Below are 19,422 nucleotides of genomic sequence, written 5' to 3'. Positions count from 1 at the left end.
TTTTCAACATTTTTGGTAGTGAACTTTGCTAGTGGACTCATCTAATACAATCTAAAATTTTTGATTCGTTCGCTGAGTTATATCGTGTAAAAAGAATATGAAATTTATATTATTTGAAAACACAAAGTTCCTCCTTTAATTGGCATATACGTTAGCACCGACGAGGTAATATAAAGACTGATAGCCCTGGATAAATTTTCGTATCAACTAAAGGGGCTCGAAGAGGTCCGAAGGTAATTGAAGAGCAATGATAATACCGATTGCTTTAGCTACGCTCATAATAATACAGCTAGCAACTATTGCAGGTCGCAAGCCATATACCAAACGAACGAACGTTTTTCTCTTATCTTCATACTACTGGAAAATAGCATATGGACAAAGCTGAATGCAGTCTAAAGCCAGCGGCACACGGTGTTTGTTTTTGTGCTGGATTGCTTGCTGGATGAAAATACTGTGATCTGATTGGTACATTTCCGAAGATGGATGGAAATGCACCAATCAGAACGTAGTATTTTTATCCAGCAAGCAATCCAGCACGAAAACAACCGTGTGCCGCTGGCTTGAGTCATAAGTGGTCTGTTCTTTTTAGCTGCACTACTACTGAACTGGTGCAATAAGTTAAAGTGAGAAAAAATATAGTTATCTCATTCTAACTTATTGCACTAGTTTTGCAGTGCAGCTGAAAAGAACAGACCATGAGTCTGTTCTTTATAGCTGCACTACTGAACTAGTGCAATAAATTAGAATGAGAAAAAATATAGTTGTCTCATTTTAACTTATTGCACTAGTTCAGTAGTGCAGCTATAAAGAACAGATCCCATTTGTCTGCACTGTTGCAACTGGTGCAACAAGTTAAAGTGAGAAAACCTACATGTGTCTCACTTTAACTTAATGCACCAGTCCAGAAATGCAGACAAAACGAACAGGCCTATATATATAGAACTGAATTGAACTGAGCGAGGAGGGTTATATCGAAACGTGTGCAGTAATAAGTTATAACTTTGGTAAGAATAATGCTAGCAGAATGATTCAGAAAGTAGTTTAAGCTTAAAATCTTTGTTTTCCAGAAATATTAGATTGATAATATTATTTTTATTAATCATCATGATATTGATTTAAATAAGAAATGGCGTCTAATTTTCAATCTTGTCTTTCAGTTGAATGTATACAATAAAAATTAACAATTATCAAAAATATGATAAATGTTTTCTTAAAGAAGAAACTTTTAGTTTTTTATTCATCACTTAACAAGTGTCATATAATAACTCGTTCACTTTCTATCAGTGATTAAATTTAAAATGCTATTTTTCATCTAACATTGAATAACTCTGTGAAAATTACACTGTAATATCAACTTAAGAAATTTTGACAAAAATGTTAGCATTTCATATGCTGTGATTTAGATCCAAGTAACATCGAAAAAAATTATTTAAACCTTGAATCCAGAAACGTAAATGTAAAATAAAAATTCAAGCTATAAAATGCTCCTTGAATCATTTTATTATTATTTTTTTTATTTTGCCCAAACTTATAGTCTGTTGAATTTGACTTACTTATTGTAATTGAAAAAATTTGTAGATTTTATATGATGTAATAAGTATATCATTTATTAATTTATGTAATTAATATTGATTTATATGAAATGTCTCACAATACTAAGTGGTATCAGACAGGTAAAGCCAACATAGTCCAATGCTAAAATAGTCTGTCACAGAAGTTACAAGTAATATTTGACAATAAGGATGCAATCTGATGATGATTTGTCTGAAGACGAAGAAGAGATTCTGGTTTATGTGGAATTTGAGGATCTTGTAGGCAGTAATATGTTTTCTAATGAAGATCTTCAATTAGATATGATAGGACTAGATACAGAACATCCAATAATGCAGGTCAATGGACGGGTATGTTGTATTTAAAGAAGAATGATGCTTACATATATATTTGGTACACAAATGATAAAAGGAGCATAAATTATAATTTATTTACTTACCTCTAATTATTTCATATTCTTAGTATTATGAAGGTGTTTATGAAGATGCTGTGGGCACATATATGTTTTTTGAGAAAGATGACGATCCACACGTGGATGATATTATATTTGATAAAGTTCCAACTCTAAAATACTTTGCTAAAACTAGAAAATTACTGAAGATGCAACGGGTCTTTGCAAAACCTAAAGTAGAGCTCTTTGACAATCCTGATATCAGCAACTGTATTCCAAATATTAACGCATTATCACAAGCTGGAGTACCACTGAAGTATCAACAAGATGGTATAAAGTCTGTTTGTCTGTATTTAAGTATTATAAACATATTGAGGTTGAGGTTAATTTTGTATATTGCAGCTCTTGAATTTTGGAGCATACTACGTGATGAGAAACTAAAAGAGTTAAGTACATGTTTGGAGAAACAAAAAATTACAGAAAAAGAAATATCTCAGGACACAGTACCAGATTCAGAATCTAGTGAGAAAATATTCCCTGGGACATCTAAAAGTAAAAAAGAAGCAGAAAATATATAAACAGGGTAAAATTTTATTTATTTGAAATAGTAACCAATTTTTTAAATCAATATATTCTTATCACTCTATATACTTATTTTAGAATCTTTTATATGATGCTAAATTTAATAAAGCAATTTTGAAATGGAAATATTACAAATTGTACCATTGTTCGGGAATAGGGTGACCATATGTACTCTTTTAAGAGTATATGTACTCTTTTAAGAATATATATACTCTTTTTAAGGTGGTAAAAAGAGTACTCTCTGCTTTTTACATATCGTACTCTTGTATATACTCTTTTTTTGTAACGTTAATTATACTTTGTCGATATAAATGACCAGAAAGCAGACTTCGGTGACGTTTTTGTCACTCACAGCATTTGAGTGCCGCGTGCGCGAATATCGATTATGCGTAGAGGTTCTGCGCAACTATCGAGCCACAATGTAAACGTAGAAAGAGTTTTCAGTATGATGAACGCTCAATGGACTGATAAAAGAAATAGGTTTACTGTTGACTCGGTGAAAAGTTTATTAATGGTTAAATATAATTATAAAGAATTTAATTGTTCTGAATTTTACGATTATTGTCTAAACAATAAGAAATTGTGAAAGCGATGTATGGAGTAGTGCAAAATATAATTATAAAATATCTTAATAATAAAGAATAAAATGTGTCCGACTATTTCTCGGTTTATTTAGTACCCACTATGTTTTATTTTAAATATTGTAATAATCCATTGATCATTGTACCAGATAAAACAAAAAATCATTTTGACGTCAAGTCAAAAGTGAGTTTTTTAAAAATAAGATACCTAGTCAACTAAGGCAAGATCGAAGGATGATTTGGCCAACTAAGATAAGGTCGGAGTGATCGAGTCAACTAAGACAAGATCGGAGGATGATCCAGCCAACTCGTAAAAATAATTGCGCGACTAACTTCCAGGCGTTGGCTCCTATTGGCTTGTCTTAATTTCGTTGATTGATTTATTTCAGTTATTTATTTATTTTAACTATTCTGCTGTTCGATGTTTATTTCTCCTATTTACTCATTTAATACTCATTACAGTTTAGTGAATCGCAAATTCGACTGAAATTCCTGTTTTTTTGAAAATTATTAAGAAACAGTTTGAAGCTAGTTATAAGAAGTAGTTGTAAGTTGGCCAAAGAAATAAACTTATAGAACTATAATTGAAAAAAGTTAACATTTTAGAAAATATACAGAAAAAGCAGGAGTCTAAAAATATGATTTTAAAGCAATTAGAAAGAATAACAGCTGCATATGAAAAAAAAAACGAATTAGCTGAGGAGAGAAATAGCATATTAGAAAGAAGAAATGAATTATTACAAATATTATTACAATCTAAGAACAATACTTTGTAAATATAAAAATATATGAAACAAAAAAAACTTTTATTTTTTAATTGACTTTAATTTTTTTTACTAGATTAAGACTTGAGTAATTTCTTATTTTTTACGTAACTAAGAATATTCTTTTCTTTTTTATAAATGTATTAAATATTCCATGGATAAAACTTACTATCTAATTTCAAATTGGTACATTAATACATTGGTATTCATACAAAAATGTTTATTATATCATTACATGTTACATTTATACAAAAAATTTATTATCTCAAGTCCTTTTTAAACAATATTTCGAGATCAAGACATAATTTATAACGCATTAGTCTATGCTGGTGATTGGATTTTAAATTTTTTAGTGCATTACAAAAAACCTCTTTGCATTACTGCATTACTTGAAACCTGTTTACAATTTCTTGTCTTTTCATTCGCCCGTTGTCATTTTGAAATTCATCATTATTATCATCTTCATCATTGTTATAATCTTCATGCTCAATGTTAATATTTAAATTTTGTCATGTTCATTTCATTATGTAATATAAGAAAATTGTAAAGAATGCATGCAGCTGCAACAATATAATTTGCCATTTCAATATTTTGTACATTAAGATATTTCAGCCTTCGCCACTTTCCTTCCAGCAATCCAAATGTACGCTCTATTATCGATCGTATTGAGGAAAGTCTAGTATTATATGTAGACTTTTCTGGGGTTAAATTTCCATTGTCTCGAAATGGAGTCACATTTTGAAGCAATGGATATGCGGAATCACCAAGAATGTGTCGTCGAGGAGGTAAAAGTGGATTTGCTTCGTCTGTCAGTGCAGTATAAATATTACTGCTGCGAAAAACTGCTGCATCATGTGCACATCCAGGCCGACCAATGAGACAGTCTATAAACTTCCCCGTATGGTCACAAACACCTATAATAAAATATAATCATTGCTAAAATTGCCTACAAAAAAGTATTTAAAAAGTATTTAAATTCTACCTTGCTAAATAATGGAATGAAATTCTTTGCGATTATAGTAATCATTTGCATTCCTAAGCGGTTGTTTAATTGCGATATGACAGCCATCAATAACTCCTACAACGCCTGGAAATCCTCTTGATCGAATTTCAAAAATCTGAAATAGACAATTGAATTTTAGAAATATTGAAGTATTTATCAGTTAATAGGTGCGAAATAATATTATTATAGATAAAATGACGATTAAAATAATGAAAGCCTGAAACAATTTAAATTTTTAAGACGTATTCAAAATACTATCCCAGTAAATACCAAGTAAAAGTTACGTTACATTAACGTTATTATTTCTCACTCAACAATGTAATTGTTACATAACATGTGTGTTATGTAACAGTTACATTGTTGAGTGAGAAATAATAACGTTAATGTAACGTAACTTTTATTTTATATTTTTAGGATGTAAAGTGGAAAATACAAAATAACATACTCTTTCACTTTCTTTACATTCCGCATCATTTGACCATCTTATAAAATGTGGCAGCCATCTTTTTAATATCCAAATCATTTCTTTAAAAATTTTCCAAGTTACACCTTTGGAAAGGCCAAATCTATCAGCAACAGATCGAAAACTTTCTGGTGTGGCTATATCCACAATGTTAAACAGTTTCTTCGAAAGTAATACATCATTTTCTCTTTGTCTCATCAAAGGTCTTACTACATTTTCCAATTCCTGAAATAAGAGAATCAATTATAAAAAATGCAAATATTGGGTCTACCCAGCTATTACACTTACTCAAAATGACTACCAGCAGGATATTATCCCAGAAAAACGTACGTTGAATTCATCTGGAACGTACATTGCATTAGTCCACAAAACCATGTGGATTTCACGTGGACACAACGTTTGTTTTCGTGGGGTATGGTTCATATATATAATAAATATTAATCAATTTATTATTTACTATAAATGTTCCTCGATGCATTTTAAAATGCACATGGAATTGGTTTCCGTTACAACGTGGTATTACTTCTTCAAAATAATTTAAATTTACTATTTCATTTTGCCTTTCACGAAAATATATGTCACGAAATATATCATTTTCAAAGATATTCAGAATATCGGGATCGTTTTCTTGTTCTATAAAATAAATACATCATCAAATTTTGAATTCTTTACAGATTTTCACAATTATTGTTACAAAATTATCTATTTTTTCTTACCTTGAAAGTCAAGGAAAATAAGTCTAAGCATTTCATCATCATCTTCTGAGAAATCTTCATCCAACAATATTTCATTCATGAGCCAATCTTCAATATTTGCCATTTTTTAGGCGAGTGACACCAATTGTGTCCAAATGAGATGTTTCGTTTGAGATTATATACAGTAGCACTGTCCAACTAAAATCATCAATAACGTTAAGTATACGTTGAGTATAGCGCTACATTTGTAGCGTTATATTCCATTCTAACTAACTTTACCGCTACAGTTGTAGCGAAAAAGCTGTAGCGCTTCAGTAGCGGTGTCTTGCCTAAACGCACACATTGTCTTTATATAAACTTATTAATAATAATGTTTCTTTTTTACTCCAGATATAAATATCTGCAACATATAAAAATATATCATATTTAATATTACAGACATTAAAATGTTAGCACATACAAATAGTTTTATAGATAAAGATAAAAGGTTAGATTTATAAAAATTATATGTAATAACGTACCTTCTTTATTTGACGATTTATTTAGCTCATTATAATCTGAACCATTTATATTATCTCCATCTTGTTCATCTATTGCCACATTACTAATTACATGCGATATACTAGCTTTTGGTGAATGGTGATTACTTGCAAGTGGTGAAGGGCAAGTGGTAAGTGGTACAAACTGATCACTAGACGCCCCTGTAAGTATTGGTATTATTATTTAACATAAAAAATAATAATCCATTTAACGTTAAAAATTATTCAAAGCAAGAAATAAACTAATAAAATTGATCTATTTAATACTTTGCAGACTATCAGTAACATCAAATGGATTTTTCTCAATATTACATACTTGACTCTTATGCATTTTTTTTTGCATGTTGTAATAATTTATAAGCATAGTGCATATCTATAAAATATATTTACATTGTATAAGAAATTCTCTGTGATCAAATAATAAAAAGCAATTCTATTTATAACAAACAGAAATAATTTTGTGATATATTTCAAGTTAAGTTTGATTAAATAACTTTTACTTACCATTGTGGGCTTTATCCGTATCTTGTACATCAATATACATTACGTATGTTTTATTTGTTTCAGCATCTAGAAGTTCTAACCTTTCTACTGAACCGGTCGCTGCCATGTTTGTAGTTTGTAGTATTCGTACTACAACTGCTTCACCTCTTCAGCCACAGTAACGGCAGTGCAAAGATGAATGCCATTTATGACGTCATTGATGGAACTAGGTGCTGCCTCAGCGCACTGCATTCTTATAACGGAACAAATTTGCAATGCTGCCAGCACTGACAGTAAAAAAGGAACACGGCCCTTAGGTTCTGGGCCTTAGCCCAGTTCCACAACTTGCTTTAAACTCCGTTTAAACTCCGTTTAAAGCAAGTTATGGAACTGGGCCTAAGTCGCCTCTCGCGTGACACGAGCTCAGCGCGTTCTCTTGTGCATCTCCACGCTTCTCAGGAACGTAGCAGATTGCAGGCCGTTTAGTCCGGAAGGGCAGGCCATCCGAAACGACGAAGGTCGTTTCATTCTAACGCTCGTAAACGAATCTGTCACGAGTGTTTCTCGGGTTTCTCGGCACGGATTTACGACCCGAATAGGCCGTACGAGACCTGAGTCTAGTATCGTCCTTGACTCCGATCCTTCTGATAAGGGTGTTCCAGCATCCGCGTATCTTCGCTCATTTGTGAGCGGAGTCACAAACAACCATCTTAATTTTTTACTTACTTTTATACTCTTATTTTTGTGATTAACATTATAAATGTTTTATATAATTCCATATATTATTAAGTTTCGATGTCATTTATATTTTTTCTCTTTCCATATTAAAAGTATAAAATATTTTATTAGTAACCATCGTTGAAGCTATACATTCTTTTGTATATATTTCATTTTTATTCTATCATTAATCTAGATACAACTTAAGATATTTCATATATTTGTACTATGAATATTTGTTTTGTCTGCAAAACTGCTGAGCCTCTAACTATGTCTATGTATATATATATTAATATATGTCTATGTATATATATATTAATTTAGAAATTAATTATATATTAAACAAGCTGAAGTGACAAAGCTGATAGAAAAGACTTCAAATAAATCAAATATTTCCAGTTTTCACTGAATATTTGTATCTTTAGTTGTTATTAGTAAATATTTATGTTTGAGGAACAATCTATTGTTTTTTTTTACTTGCATCATATACAATCACATGATTAAAAGTTCATATTTTCCCGTGTATGCGCGTACAAAATAATATGTAGTTATAAAATACTGCATTGAACCAAGTACAGTCCGTTTATACAAAACAATATGTTAACTTATTTAAGTATATCTATGCTTATTTTTTTACATGCACGTACATTGTAACCACTTTGTGAGATTTCATATGAAAAAACATTAACATGATTCTGGTCTAATTATCTATGTCCAAGCTATATTTTGTTTATTCCTAGAAATAAAGTCGAACGTCTTGCACTTTCACCAGTCAAGATCACCAGGAAACTCGTCGGGATACTCTCCTGTCAAACAAGCGGTACAATGACCAATATAATTACTTTCGCGATTGTCCATGCGATATCTGACTGCTTCAACGAGCCCCTCCACGGAAAGGTACGTTAGACTATTCGCGCCCACATGTTTGGCCAATTTTACGTTATCAAGCTTGTTCGCAATTAGTTCTTCTCTCGTCGGAATGTTGATACCCATGTAACATGGATATTTGAGCGGTGGAGATGCTATCCTAACGTGAACCTGTAAATACGATTGTCATAACAATGAATATAACCATATTTAAATCAAGATTAAGAATAAAGCGAAGGACAAAGACAAAAATATCCGAGAGCAAGAGTATCCATTGAAGTGAGAAACTCACCTCTTTGGCACCTGCATCGCGCAATAATTTGATGATTGGACCGATCGTGTTTCCCCTGACAATAGAATCGTCTACCAGGATAATCCTTTTTCCTTTTACATTCTCCGACAAAGCTCCGAACTTTTTGGCCACACCAAGTTGACGCAGTCGCGTGCTTGGCTGGATGAACGTTCGTCCGACATATCTGTTTTTGCAGAGCACTTCTGCAAAGTTGATCTTTGACTACAATGCAAAGGAAACTTCGTCAGATCATTAACTTTCGTTAGCTTCGTTAACTTTCACATCCAAATTGTTCGTTCGTCCATCTTCGCTCACATATAAATGTCCGAGTTCCAAATTTCATTATTATATTTACCTGTCTGGCATAGCCATGAGCCGCCGCTGTTCCTGATTCGGGAACAGAGCTTACTATGTCTGCTTCTACCGGTGATTCCATTGCCAATACTCGTCCGCATTGCATACGTACGGAATATACCATTTGCCCTAGTGTGCAATAAAAACACGCTGCGTGTCTCTATTTGTCAAAGTCTTATTTGCGTTTGTATTAGTCATGTTTTTACCTTCGAAGATACTATCGCTTCTTGCGAAGTAAACATATTCGAATATACAAAACGCCTGTGGTCTTTTATTCGGCCTTTCTACTATGTCGATAGTCTTGATGCCCTCTCGCGTCAATTCCACTATCTCACCCGGAAACACCTCGCGAACGTATCTCGCACCGATGCTCAAGAATCCGCAAGATTCCGACGAAATAACCCAGCCTTCAGCTTCATCGTCGTCGTCGGATTCGTTGCTCGCTATAATTGAATCAGTTTATCTTATATCTCGCACTCATGTGGAAATAGAGAATTTAATAACAGAGTACTGATTAATAAATGTAAAGTACTATAGTGCAAAGTATATACGTATGATGCAAAGTTTCATGAATCGAAACACCAAGTCTGGTAATTTGATGCGCACCCAAATTGCCAATAGGTACAATTTTCCCCAAGCACAGAGGTCGATTCCCATAAGGATCTCGTACGCCATAAATCTTGTCCCTTTGCATTATAACTAGGGAATATGATAACGGTGCTAATTGCATGAGATGCTTGATACGCGCGGGCCAATCCGGTCCATTGACTTCACCTTCCGGTGGATTCAAGCAGAGCGCTTGTGTTATTAATTCGGAATCCGAGTGCGTCGACAAACCGACCCCTCGGCCCAATACCTGAATATACACATGAGATTGGAATTAAATATAACAGACAGAAAAAGTACTCGAAGTATCAGCAATGCTGGTATCGAATAAATTAAGGAGATAACCGACAAAAAGAAGAAATATAAATTTTCTTACTCCATATTACCATTTTTCTGAGTGATTCTGTGTTTACTAACTCTCCATTGTGAGCCACTGCCAATGCACCATGCGCAGTATGAACCACAAATGGCTGGCAATTGACTTCTTCGCTGGCTGCGCTCGTACTGTATCTGGTATGACCAATTCCGAGATTCCCTTTGAGCTTTTTCATATTTTCATCATTGAAGATATTATTGATCATTCCCATACCCTTGTGAACGTGGAATGACTTCGAACAGACTCCTTCGCTTGTTACGATGCCGCCACTTTCCTGCCCTCGATGTTGCAAGGCCACAAGCCCTGTAATTTGAATTTAATTTTCAAATTACTTCATTCTGTACTCTGTATATGATCTCTTTTTCTCTTCTGATAACGTTTCAACTAATTCATATTAGATGAAGTGAACGCATTTACATAAATTGATTTACCTAAACAAATAATTTGGCCCACATCGATTTGCGATGGCCAATCCCCCGCAGCGATACATCCGAAAACGCCACATTCGTGAGTGAGACCAGTGAGTCTTTGACCTCTGCTCTCACCTTTGCTATGTGATCTCGTGCATTTCGTCTTCACTGATAAGCGAGACATTGCTTCAGCACATTGCTTGGTATCTTTGTCGTGTGACTTCACTTCCATAGTGCAAGCTGCAATGAAGAAATTAAACAGTGTTACCTTTCTCGTTTATTTTTTGCAGTAAATTTTGTGATAAATGACTCAACATAAATGTCACCATATTGTGAGGTCAAAAAAAGATGGCACAATAATCGTAAATACACGCTATTATCTCAATTCAGTTGCCTTATTATCGGTATTTCTGAAATTAGATAGTCGAAAAGTCTGTGATAAGCAATATTGTGACATTTACCATGATTTATCATGGAATAAAATAGATTCTCATGGAATCTCATAGATATTATTAACAATGTAAAATTGTGTGTATTATATTCAAAATTTATAAAAATTTTGTGAATGTGTATCAAAATTTGTAGAAATCTTTTGTACGGTTTGAATAAATTAGACATTATACATTCTGTTGAAATAATTCTAATAGATCTTCTTTCGCAATTATTATCTGCATATTATCTGTAATGCCCCTATAAACTATTGACCCCCCAGCAAGCTGATAGAATTGATACATCTTTCGCTTGTTGTTGAATGTTACAACTATGTTTTCTCGTCATGCTTGCTCAATCTGGATTTCGCAACTGATTTCATCATCTTATGCTGTGTTGACATCATGAATATCAGAACATACAGAGTGGTTGTACTTGCGTTTACAACAAATTAATCTTTATACGTCATACAAGAGATCACAAAATAATATTTTACTGAGATAGATAAAATCTTTTTATTTGCAGAAATTATTACCCCACAAAAACGTACGTCGAGTCCACGTACGTGGAACGCATGTTGCATTCACGTAGAATCTACAAAACCACATGGATTTCACATAGATACAACGTTCCTGTTTTTGTGGGGTAACTGCAACACGGACACAAATGTAAAATTATCTTTCTTTGTTGAATTGTATCACATATGAACAAATTAATCATAAACATAATCATTTTTTTTCTGCAACCGAAAAAGCTAATCCATAATTAATTAATAAATTAATAAATTAATTAATAGATCCTAATTAATAAATTAATTAAGCTAATTAATAAATCCATGTGGAATCGAGAGACTGTTTGTCGGTAAAAGAAAGGAAGGACAAGATCTTTTTCCGATCAAATGTAGTACATTAGCAAATAGTGAGAGTACAATAAAATATCACACATTGATAAACGGTTAGTTTTTCTGCGCTCTATAAGGCTACGTAAATCACCGGGCGGCCTTCAACAGTATGATAGGTATGATGGTTCAAATCTAGTCTATTCATGCTCAATTAACATCCATGTACATTCAACCACAGTCGAATTTTTCAGTGATGCTTGAGAATCTGTTTTCGCTCTTACAACTTATCGTACGGGGTTCGGTCGCTTTATTTTACAAGAAAAAAGAAATGAAAAAATTTACGAAGAGATTACACCAAATATACTCGGGAAAGAACGATTGACGCGCATGGCTGTGAGAACGTGCGTATAAATTGCTGAAGAAATTAGTAAAGCGGCAGACGAGGAAAAAAAAGAAGAGAAATCAACACAGGGACATAGTCATTGACAGTGCACGTACTTACGTGTGTGTACGTCCCGTATGAGGCGTCCAGCGTCTGTTTAGTACGTGCTAAAGCTGAATAAACGTCTGTCCGTAAGAAAATGTGCTTCGCTGCGCGTTCCAAAGCTCGAATGGCGCGAACGGCGATGCGAGCCAATGAGGAACAACCGTTGTTGCTCGGAGGGGCTGCTGGTCGACCTATTATCTCTTGCTTCCTCCTGTAAAAAAGGGAATGAGAAGGTGGAAGAGCGGTACACTCGACGTCCCGCGAAAGAATGCGTATCTTTCCGAAGAAAAGAGATCCTTCACGCTCCGTCATCACGCGATCGCCGTTGTCATCCTAAATGATATATACGCGTACACACTGACTATGAAAATTATGCAACTGCACGGATCACCAAACAATATTTTGCGTCATGATTTCGCGTCTCAAAATTATATTCCCACATCGTAATAATGTGATAACGTGAAGGAACATTGACGTCGAGATCTCGGAATGAATCATTCGATGGGGTTTCGTATTACACATATATTATACAGAGCTTACGTGTATTATCCATTGTTTCTCACGTGTGCATCCATTTTTTAAAGCCACAGCAAGTTCCGTGAATGATGGATCTTTTTGGTGATCTTGCTCCGTATTTCAGGTCGATGAAACACAAGTCGTGATAACAACGATAGACATTTTATCTTCGATGAAAATAGACGAAAGATGTCTTTATTCCATCACCGGGGAGTACTTTTCCGTATCTATTTTTCTAACATCGTGAATCGTATCATTGGGGACATTGTTTATAAATGATGTCCTAAAATTCCATAGAAGATATGCGATAAAACTAAACTGTTATCATAAATTACCGCGTATTATGGCTTAATCAGACTCGAAATCTGTAGTAATTTAAATAAAATCTAGTAATTTAAATAAAATCTGTAGTAAGGTAATTTTGCTTGAGTGCATATATCTTCCAAATGTACCTTTTGTGCTCTTGTAAGATACGACAGGTAGGTTCGAGTCTGCCAGACAACAGGTACCAATGAAGTTCGAAGGTCGTAACAAAAGAATGTAGTACCGTGAGAGAAACGAGTCCTGAAACAGATATTTGATGATTATTCACTCGAATATTCACTGCGTTCTCTTGCAACTTTCTCTTCCCTTGTTCATCGTATCTCTTTGATCGCCTGGAAATGTACTCACTTCAAGTATAAACAAGTATGACATAGCCAATTAACAAATCCCGTGATCGCAAGGAAAAATTAACTGGATACGTTTTCATTCGCCACGAGAAATGTCACGAATTTATGTCCGTAAAGAATTTTACGAATCATCGTAGTGTTATCATGTAGCCAATGTGCTCGCTGATCGTCGATGGTCTAGGACGCTTATCGCGCTGGAATTTTTTCTATGTGCACACTGACTCGTTAAACATATTCGACACCATATCTGTGGAGCGTGGATATTTTCGTCACGATTTTACGAAACATCTTTACTGCAATTGCCCTTACCGACCGATGCTTATCCATGTGATTTCGAATAAAAAAAATGTGTGATAATCATGGATCATTCGAGCTAATTGGTCGATTGGTGCATTCCATGTAGTGGGGATCGCACTGAAGAAACACATATACCCGAAGACCGGGCCGAAACTTATTCAAATAGAAGACGTTAAAGCGGCGACTTGAATGGTGAGTTTTAATAACGTGTAAGAAGCAGTTATTATGTTCTATCGCTCGGAGCGATAACTTCGGTTATATAAATAAATCACATACCTCTGTGTATTCACATAGAATTACATATAGATTGAGCGAAAAGATTCTACGAATTATTCAAAGTTAGGTTAGACCAGGTTGAAGGATCAAAACAGATTTCTCGTTATAAAAAGTAATTTCTAAGTTACAGTTATAATTTTATCGAAATCGTTTTTAATTTAACTTAGTTGATTTACCTATCGATATATATCTACGACATTTCTGTATAAAATAGCAGAATACGTTTACTTTAAATATCATCAGTTGATGTCGTAATGACTAACACGCTGTTAAAATGTCGGCAGCCACTTGTTGCTTCAGCGAAAGTGTTTGCTTCTTATCGTTTTCTTTATAGGATTGGTCTGTACTACATAATAATGGATTTTATGTATAAAATTGATATCAAATTGATATCATTTATATATTTATGATTATTCCAAAATCAAAAAGTAATAGGATATTACTAACAAAATTCGGATTTTTGTTATATTAATATATTAACATATTTTTCTTTTTTTACAGCAAATATGTCTGGTGAATTTAAGCTTGGGAAACTTATCAATGAGGGCAAGACCAAGAAGGTCTATGAACTCTTGACTGATCCTTCATTATGTTTGCTAATAAGCAAGGACCGTATTACAGCAGGTGATGGTGCAAAAGCTCATGACTTAGAAGGGAAAGCTGAAATCAGCACAGCCACTACAGTAAAGGTTTTCAAGCTGCTGTCTGAAGTTGGTCTTAAGACAGCATTTGTTAGTGCTGGTACTGAGAAATCTTTTGTAGCAAAAAAATGTGACATGATACCTATTGAATGGGTCACTAGAAGAGTGGCGACTGGTAGTTTCCTCAAGAGACATCCAGGTATGTTTGAATGTACATTTAGTTCTCTGGAGTAACAAATCAGAATTGTTAGTCAGAATCATAGTTAATTTTTAATCGTTTTATAGGAGTCCCAGAAGGATACACATTCAATCCGCCCCTACAAGAAACATTTTTTAAGGATGATGCTAATCACGATCCACAGTGGTCTGATCAGCAAATAATTTCTGCTAATTTCCAAATGGGTGGTGTAAAGATAACAAAGGATCAGCTGAATATCATGAAGAGCATTGCTCTCCTTGTTTTTGAGGTTCTTGAAAAAGCTTGGGCTACCCGTAATTGTTCTCTGATAGACATGAAGATTGAATTCGGTGTAGACACTAACGGAGAGATTTTAGTTGCTGATATCATCGATAGTGACTCTTGGAGGCTTTGGCCTGCTGGAGACAAAAGATTAATGAAAGACAAACAGGTAGGAGTTTCATCAACAGTTTCGTCAAAGTTGCATTGGTTATAATCGTCTAATTTGTTTGTCGTATCATTAGGTATACAGGGACTTGCGCGAGGTGAAACCAGAAGATTTGGAGAAAGTAAAGATTAACTTCAAGTGGGTAGCGAACGAATTGGACTACTGTCTCACACAACCCAGTCCGTTGATTGTCATACTCATGGGCTCAAAGTCCGACGAGGAACACTGCCGAAAGATTGCGAAATACGCTGCAGAATTGGGTCTGAGAACGCAACTCCGAGTTTGTAGCGCTCACAAGAGCACTAAGGAAACCTTAAATATCATCGCCGAATATGAGAATTGCAAAGAAAAGGTATAACACTTAACGGCTCTTGTAACATTGACCATGTTTACTAATTCGCGATAACGAGTATACCAAGCGGATAACTATATCGAAACCTGTATTGACCCTTCGAAGTGGTCTGTTATTCGATTGTACACATGTCTCAGTCACGAAACTCGTTACGATAAAAAAAGCTGATAGCCATAAATGACTTATTTATTTCGGTTTATCGCAAGTTTTTCTTACTTTTCTCTTTACGTAGGTGGTGCTCATAGCAGTGGCCGGTCGCAGTAACGGCTTAGGTCCAGTACTCTCTGGCAATACTACCTTGCCTGTCATAAACTGTCCACCTTTCAAGTCGGACAGTGTCGCACAATACATGTGGTCTTCACTTGATCTTCCCTCAGGTAAATATCGTAGAGTATTATTTTTATAATAATCTAATTTTGTGAGACCTAAACCCATTATTATTATACTTACAGGACTTGGTTGTACAACAGCTTTGTATCCGGAAACTGCTGCAATCTCTGCAGCGCAAATCCACGCTTTGGACAATCATATTGTATGGTCTCGTTTGCGGACGAAGCAACTTGCAAACTACATTACTCTGAAGAAAGCCGACATTAACATGCGAACATCGTGCGCTTAAACTTACTAATTCAATCTATCATAGATATACGTGGTTGTGTACGTACAACGTTAATAACGTTGTTACCATACATAATTGCTTTCAAAAGCCGCTTTATCGCCTATTAATATTAATATAAATATTTTTTCGTATTGGCATATTGATTTATTTGTCATTGAGATGTAATTTTTGCTTTATATTGTCCACAGTAATTTTTTTTTCTATTTTATAATGCTCGACGCAAACATATCGGCCATGTATCAATCATTTATGTATGTACAAATTTATACACAACTCTATCTGGTAAAAAATATCAATATAATTGTGCCATAGATCTTGATAAAAGCAAATTTTGTATATCAATGATCACCTTAGCTCTTTTCATATACACGCTATTGTTATTAATTCTAGTGATACTCTACTGGTTCCAAGTATGTAATGTTCATCTGTTTCCACTTGGACAAATTTTCGAGTAATGAGACTGTCCGTATGAATTCAAGATAAGATTTTGTGCATTGAGTCTATAATAAAAAAAGAAAATGAATATAAAAATATTAAAAAATATCTATATACACATAAATATATATACATACATATATTAGCATACAGAGAACTCTAGCATTATTCCTAACGTGAGGTAGACGAACGTTTGAACAATCTGGAAATGAATTTGAAAAAATATGAAATATAAACCTCTGTCATAAAATGTAACAATGTCTGTAATACAATAGAATATTGTCTGCAACAACTGTAAAAGATCCAGATTATACTAGAGATCATATTGTATCAATGTGCAACATAATTCTATCAACATATGTATAACAGATATGTATTGTTGCACAATATTCATTATAATTGTTAGCACATTTATACTTACACAATATATTCTCTGTTTCGTATACATTTGAATAAAAAGTATATTATGCTATAATAATGTTTCAACATCCTTGATTTTGGCTCGCTAAGGCTTGAATCTCCGTCACTTCCTTCGGGCAATTTTTCGTCAAGACTTCTGCTCCGTTTTCTGTTACTAATATGTCGTCCTCTATACGAATACCCAATCCATGAAAGTGTGGCGGTGCGTAAGGATTGTTCGGACTCACATATACACCTAATGTGGCATGATGGAATATATGTAAATTATTTTACGAACGATTCTGCGAATGTGCATGCAGGTATCACGCTTTAAATCGTACCAGGTTCCATCGTTATTATCATTCCAGGTTGTATTTGTATGCTTCTAGATATGTTTCCGGTGTCGTGCACATCCATTCCTAGATAATGACTGACGTGATGTGGACAATACGTGTATGCAGCAGCCAGGACTTTATCCTCACTGATGTTTGTTGGTATCAAGCCGACATCCTGCAATTTCTTTCCTAGGAGAACGCACATGTAGCGGAACGTTTTGTCCAGTGACGGCAGTGCTTTTAGACTATCTATCAAGTCCTTTTGTACGTCGAGTACCACTTCATAAAGAACTTTCTGTTCTGGCGTAAATTTACCACTAATTGGCCATGTTCTCGTTATGTCGGATGAGTAACCATGGTATTCGCAACCTGAAAATACAGATAGATACAGATAGATAAGTAATATTTATCAGGAAATCCAAAGTACAGCAGTCATAATTCTATATATTTCCGTTTGTACCTGCGTCCATTAGAACCAAATCGCCATTTTGAATAATTTGATTGTTACTGATATAATGTATTATATTTGTATTTTTGCCAGCTGCTACAACAGGAGGATATGCCAGATATTCAGCTCCATTCATACGACATTCGTAATCTACAGTAGCAAATAACTGATGTTCGCTCATCCCTGATTTTGAAGACTGAATTGTTTTTCGAATAGCCTCAGAGGCTATTTCACAGCTTTTCCGCATCAAATCAATTTCACAAGCACTCTTGATCAAACGAACTTGATGAAACAAGGTCTTGGGAGAAGCAAATATTTGATTGTCTGTCAATTTAATTAATTGACACAATTTCTTATGTAGAATTGGTTGAACAATATCAGCATGATCATACCAAACAATAGATTTTTCATCCTTTTGTAGCAGTAAAGCAAGGAACTGTTCAAATTGTGTAACAGGCAAAGCATGATCTGTGCCAAACATTTCAGTTGCCATCTCAACACCAGTTCTTGGACCATCCCATAATTCAGAATGTTGATCTTTTGGTCTCACAAACAAGACAGATGAAAATTTATCCTCTTTGCATGTGAGTACTAAAACACTATCTGGTTCTTGACATCCAGAAAAGTATAAAAAATCTGTATTTTGTCGAAAGACGTATGGTATTTTATCAGACATATAAACTTTAGATGATGCAGGTATAACAACGATTTGTTGCCTATCTTTAGCATGTTTCTCTTGAGTGATGTTTTCTACCAATTTAGAGCGTCGTCTCCTAAGTTCCTGGAGCGATATACCTGGCACAACTTCTCCGTGTTTTATCAAGTGAGGATGCGTCAGCGGCGTCGGTTGTCCACATATTGCGTGTGAAAAAGACTTGCGTGAACATTCTCGAGGTGTTGGATCACTTTTAACTGTTGTTTCCGCTGAAAACTGTGCCAACAATTGATAACCTAAAATGATAACATGTCGATGCTGATATAAACGTTACTTTCTTCTCACGAATATATGAAATAAATATTGGGTTTATCATAATGGACTTGTAACCATAATATTGATAGGTCTTTTTAAATTAAAACTTTATAAATATAACGCGCAATAAATATGTACTCACCAAATTTACTCGGATTATATTTTAGTGAATGTTTTATGCTATTGAACATATTTCTCTTGAAATATTCGTAACGTAGTCTTCGTTGATAATTAATATGGACTCTTGTTAATTTATACTTTATAAAGAATTAATTTTTCAGTGATGTAAAACTATCTACAAATCATAAATTAAACTTGTCCAACTGAGAACCAATCATCTTACGACGATATATCTGCATTTATAGATCTGTTCCTTTTAACTATGCTAGTACTGCACTGAAACTTT

The 19,422-nt window shown here is 34.2% G+C and overlaps 5 protein-coding genes across 14 annotated transcripts; 2 read left to right on the top strand and 3 right to left on the bottom strand.

Annotated features, from left to right (window-relative positions):
- Positions 1–786: 786 nt before the first annotated feature.
- Positions 787–2,847, top strand: LOC105184392 (general transcription factor 3C polypeptide 6). Of its 2 annotated transcripts, none has more exons than XM_011143148.2 (5): positions 787–1,004; positions 1,674–1,901; positions 2,014–2,272; positions 2,345–2,525; positions 2,603–2,847. In XM_011143148.2, the coding sequence occupies exons 2-4, from the start codon at positions 1,743–1,745 to the stop codon at positions 2,518–2,520; spliced, it is 594 nt and encodes a 197-aa protein (XP_011141450.1). In that variant the 5' UTR covers positions 787–1,004; positions 1,674–1,742; the 3' UTR covers positions 2,521–2,525; positions 2,603–2,847. The 2 variants fall into 2 exon arrangements, with proteins under 2 accessions (XP_011141450.1, XP_011141449.1); XM_011143147.2 differs by having other exon boundaries at positions 788–1,004; positions 1,670–1,901.
- Positions 2,848–4,108: 1,261 nt separating this feature from the next.
- Positions 4,109–7,228, bottom strand: LOC105184393 (putative nuclease HARBI1). Of its 6 annotated transcripts, none has more exons than XR_003113101.1 (9): positions 7,074–7,228; positions 6,552–6,731; positions 6,305–6,430; positions 6,052–6,228; positions 5,793–5,968; positions 5,624–5,676; positions 5,318–5,560; positions 4,852–4,987; positions 4,109–4,783 (listed from the first exon to the last, which is right to left on the bottom strand). XR_003113101.1 is itself a non-coding variant. In XM_025300145.1 (4 exons), the coding sequence occupies exons 1-3, from the start codon at positions 5,756–5,758 to the stop codon at positions 4,856–4,858; spliced, it is 468 nt and encodes a 155-aa protein (XP_025155930.1). In that variant the 5' UTR covers positions 5,759–5,784; the 3' UTR covers positions 4,109–4,783; positions 4,852–4,855. The 6 variants fall into 6 exon arrangements, 1 of the variants encoding a protein (XP_025155930.1); XR_003113102.1 differs by adding an exon at positions 6,886–6,942 and having other exon boundaries at positions 5,624–5,968; positions 7,074–7,219; XR_849855.3 differs by having other exon boundaries at positions 5,624–5,968.
- A 648-nt stretch (positions 7,229–7,876) lies between these two features.
- Positions 7,877–16,177, bottom strand: LOC105184395 (amidophosphoribosyltransferase). 4 transcript variants are annotated; one of them, XM_019841982.2, is made up of 11 exons: positions 16,027–16,177; positions 13,400–13,511; positions 12,972–13,230; positions 12,447–12,642; positions 10,696–10,914; positions 10,275–10,567; positions 9,889–10,138; positions 9,489–9,725; positions 9,284–9,411; positions 8,929–9,150; positions 8,535–8,807 (listed from the first exon to the last, which is right to left on the bottom strand). In XM_019841982.2, exons 5-11 carry the CDS (start codon positions 10,904–10,906, stop codon positions 8,535–8,537), a joined length of 1,614 nt encoding a protein of 537 aa, XP_019697541.1. In that variant the 5' UTR covers positions 10,907–10,914; positions 12,447–12,642; positions 12,972–13,230; positions 13,400–13,511; positions 16,027–16,177. The 4 variants fall into 4 exon arrangements, with proteins under 4 accessions (XP_011141453.2, XP_019697541.1, XP_025155928.1 ...); XM_025300143.1 differs by having other exon boundaries at positions 12,972–13,182; XM_025300142.1 differs by lacking the exon at positions 16,027–16,177 and adding an exon at positions 13,620–14,022.
- Positions 14,022–16,758, top strand: Paics (PAICS bifunctional enzyme). The gene is made up of 6 exons (XM_011143150.3): positions 14,022–14,107; positions 14,693–15,031; positions 15,118–15,461; positions 15,535–15,810; positions 16,043–16,187; positions 16,263–16,758. The coding sequence occupies exons 2-6, from the start codon at positions 14,698–14,700 to the stop codon at positions 16,427–16,429; spliced, it is 1,266 nt and encodes a 421-aa protein (XP_011141452.1). The 5' UTR covers positions 14,022–14,107; positions 14,693–14,697; the 3' UTR covers positions 16,430–16,758.
- On the bottom strand, positions 16,747–19,326 carry LOC105184396 (xaa-Pro aminopeptidase 3). The gene is made up of 6 exons (XM_011143153.3): positions 19,159–19,326; positions 18,059–18,997; positions 17,605–17,967; positions 17,286–17,519; positions 17,002–17,066; positions 16,747–16,929 (listed from the first exon to the last, which is right to left on the bottom strand). Exons 1-4 carry the CDS (start codon positions 19,205–19,207, stop codon positions 17,347–17,349), a joined length of 1,524 nt encoding a protein of 507 aa, XP_011141455.1. The 5' UTR covers positions 19,208–19,326; the 3' UTR covers positions 16,747–16,929; positions 17,002–17,066; positions 17,286–17,346.
- Positions 19,327–19,422: the final 96 nt, after the last annotated feature.

This window comes from Harpegnathos saltator, unplaced genomic scaffold, assembly GCF_003227715.2.
Source record: "Harpegnathos saltator strain DR-91 unplaced genomic scaffold, Hsal_v8.6 scaffold33, whole genome shotgun sequence".
NCBI classification, from domain to species: domain Eukaryota; kingdom Metazoa; phylum Arthropoda; class Insecta; order Hymenoptera; family Formicidae; genus Harpegnathos; species Harpegnathos saltator.
This window is presented reverse-complemented; position numbering and strand designations above follow the sequence as displayed.

Bases quoted from the DNA above. Each gene is read 5' to 3' on its own strand.
- LOC105184392 (XM_011143148.2), top strand. From the start codon at position 1,743: ATGCAATCTGATGATGATTTGTCTGAAGACGAAGAAGAGATTCTGGTT. The intron at 1,902-2,013 runs GTATGTTGTATT...TCATATTCTTAG, and splicing joins TAATGCAGGTCAATGGACGG to TATTATGAAGGTGTTTATGA. The intron at 2,273-2,344 runs GTATAAAGTCTG...TGTATATTGCAG, and splicing joins ACTGAAGTATCAACAAGATG to CTCTTGAATTTTGGAGCATA.
- LOC105184393 (XM_025300145.1), bottom strand. From the start codon at position 5,758: ATGAACCATACCCCACGAAAACAAACGTTGTGTCCACGTGAAATCCAC. The intron at 5,561-5,665 runs GTACGTTTTTCT...CTCTTATTTCAG, and splicing joins ACGTTCCAGATGAATTCAAC to GAATTGGAAAATGTAGTAAG. The intron at 4,988-5,317 runs GTATGTTATTTT...TGTCTATTTCAG, and splicing joins AATGTAAAGAAAGTGAAAGA to ATTTTTGAAATTCGATCAAG.
- LOC105184395 (XM_011143151.3), bottom strand. From the start codon at position 12,743: ATGACGGAGCGTGAAGGATCTCTTTTCTTCGGAAAGATACGCATTCTT. The intron at 9,726-9,888 runs GTGCGCATCAAA...ATTCAATTATAG, and splicing joins TGTACCTATTGGCAATTTGG to CGAGCAACGAATCCGACGAC. The intron at 9,151-9,283 runs GTAAATATAATA...TTTGCATTGTAG, and splicing joins CTCATGGCTATGCCAGACAG to TCAAAGATCAACTTTGCAGA.
- Paics (XM_011143150.3), top strand. From the start codon at position 14,698: ATGTCTGGTGAATTTAAGCTTGGGAAACTTATCAATGAGGGCAAGACC. The intron at 15,811-16,042 runs GTATAACACTTA...CTCTTTACGTAG, and splicing joins ATGAGAATTGCAAAGAAAAG to GTGGTGCTCATAGCAGTGGC. The intron at 16,188-16,262 runs GTAAATATCGTA...TTATACTTACAG, and splicing joins TTCACTTGATCTTCCCTCAG to GACTTGGTTGTACAACAGCT.
- LOC105184396 (XM_011143153.3), bottom strand. From the start codon at position 19,207: ATGTTCAATAGCATAAAACATTCACTAAAATATAATCCGAGTAAATTT. The intron at 18,998-19,158 runs GTGAGTACATAT...TTATCATTTTAG, and splicing joins ATATAATCCGAGTAAATTTG to GTTATCAATTGTTGGCACAG. The intron at 17,968-18,058 runs GTACAAACGGAA...CTGTATTTTCAG, and splicing joins TTTGGTTCTAATGGACGCAG to GTTGCGAATACCATGGTTAC.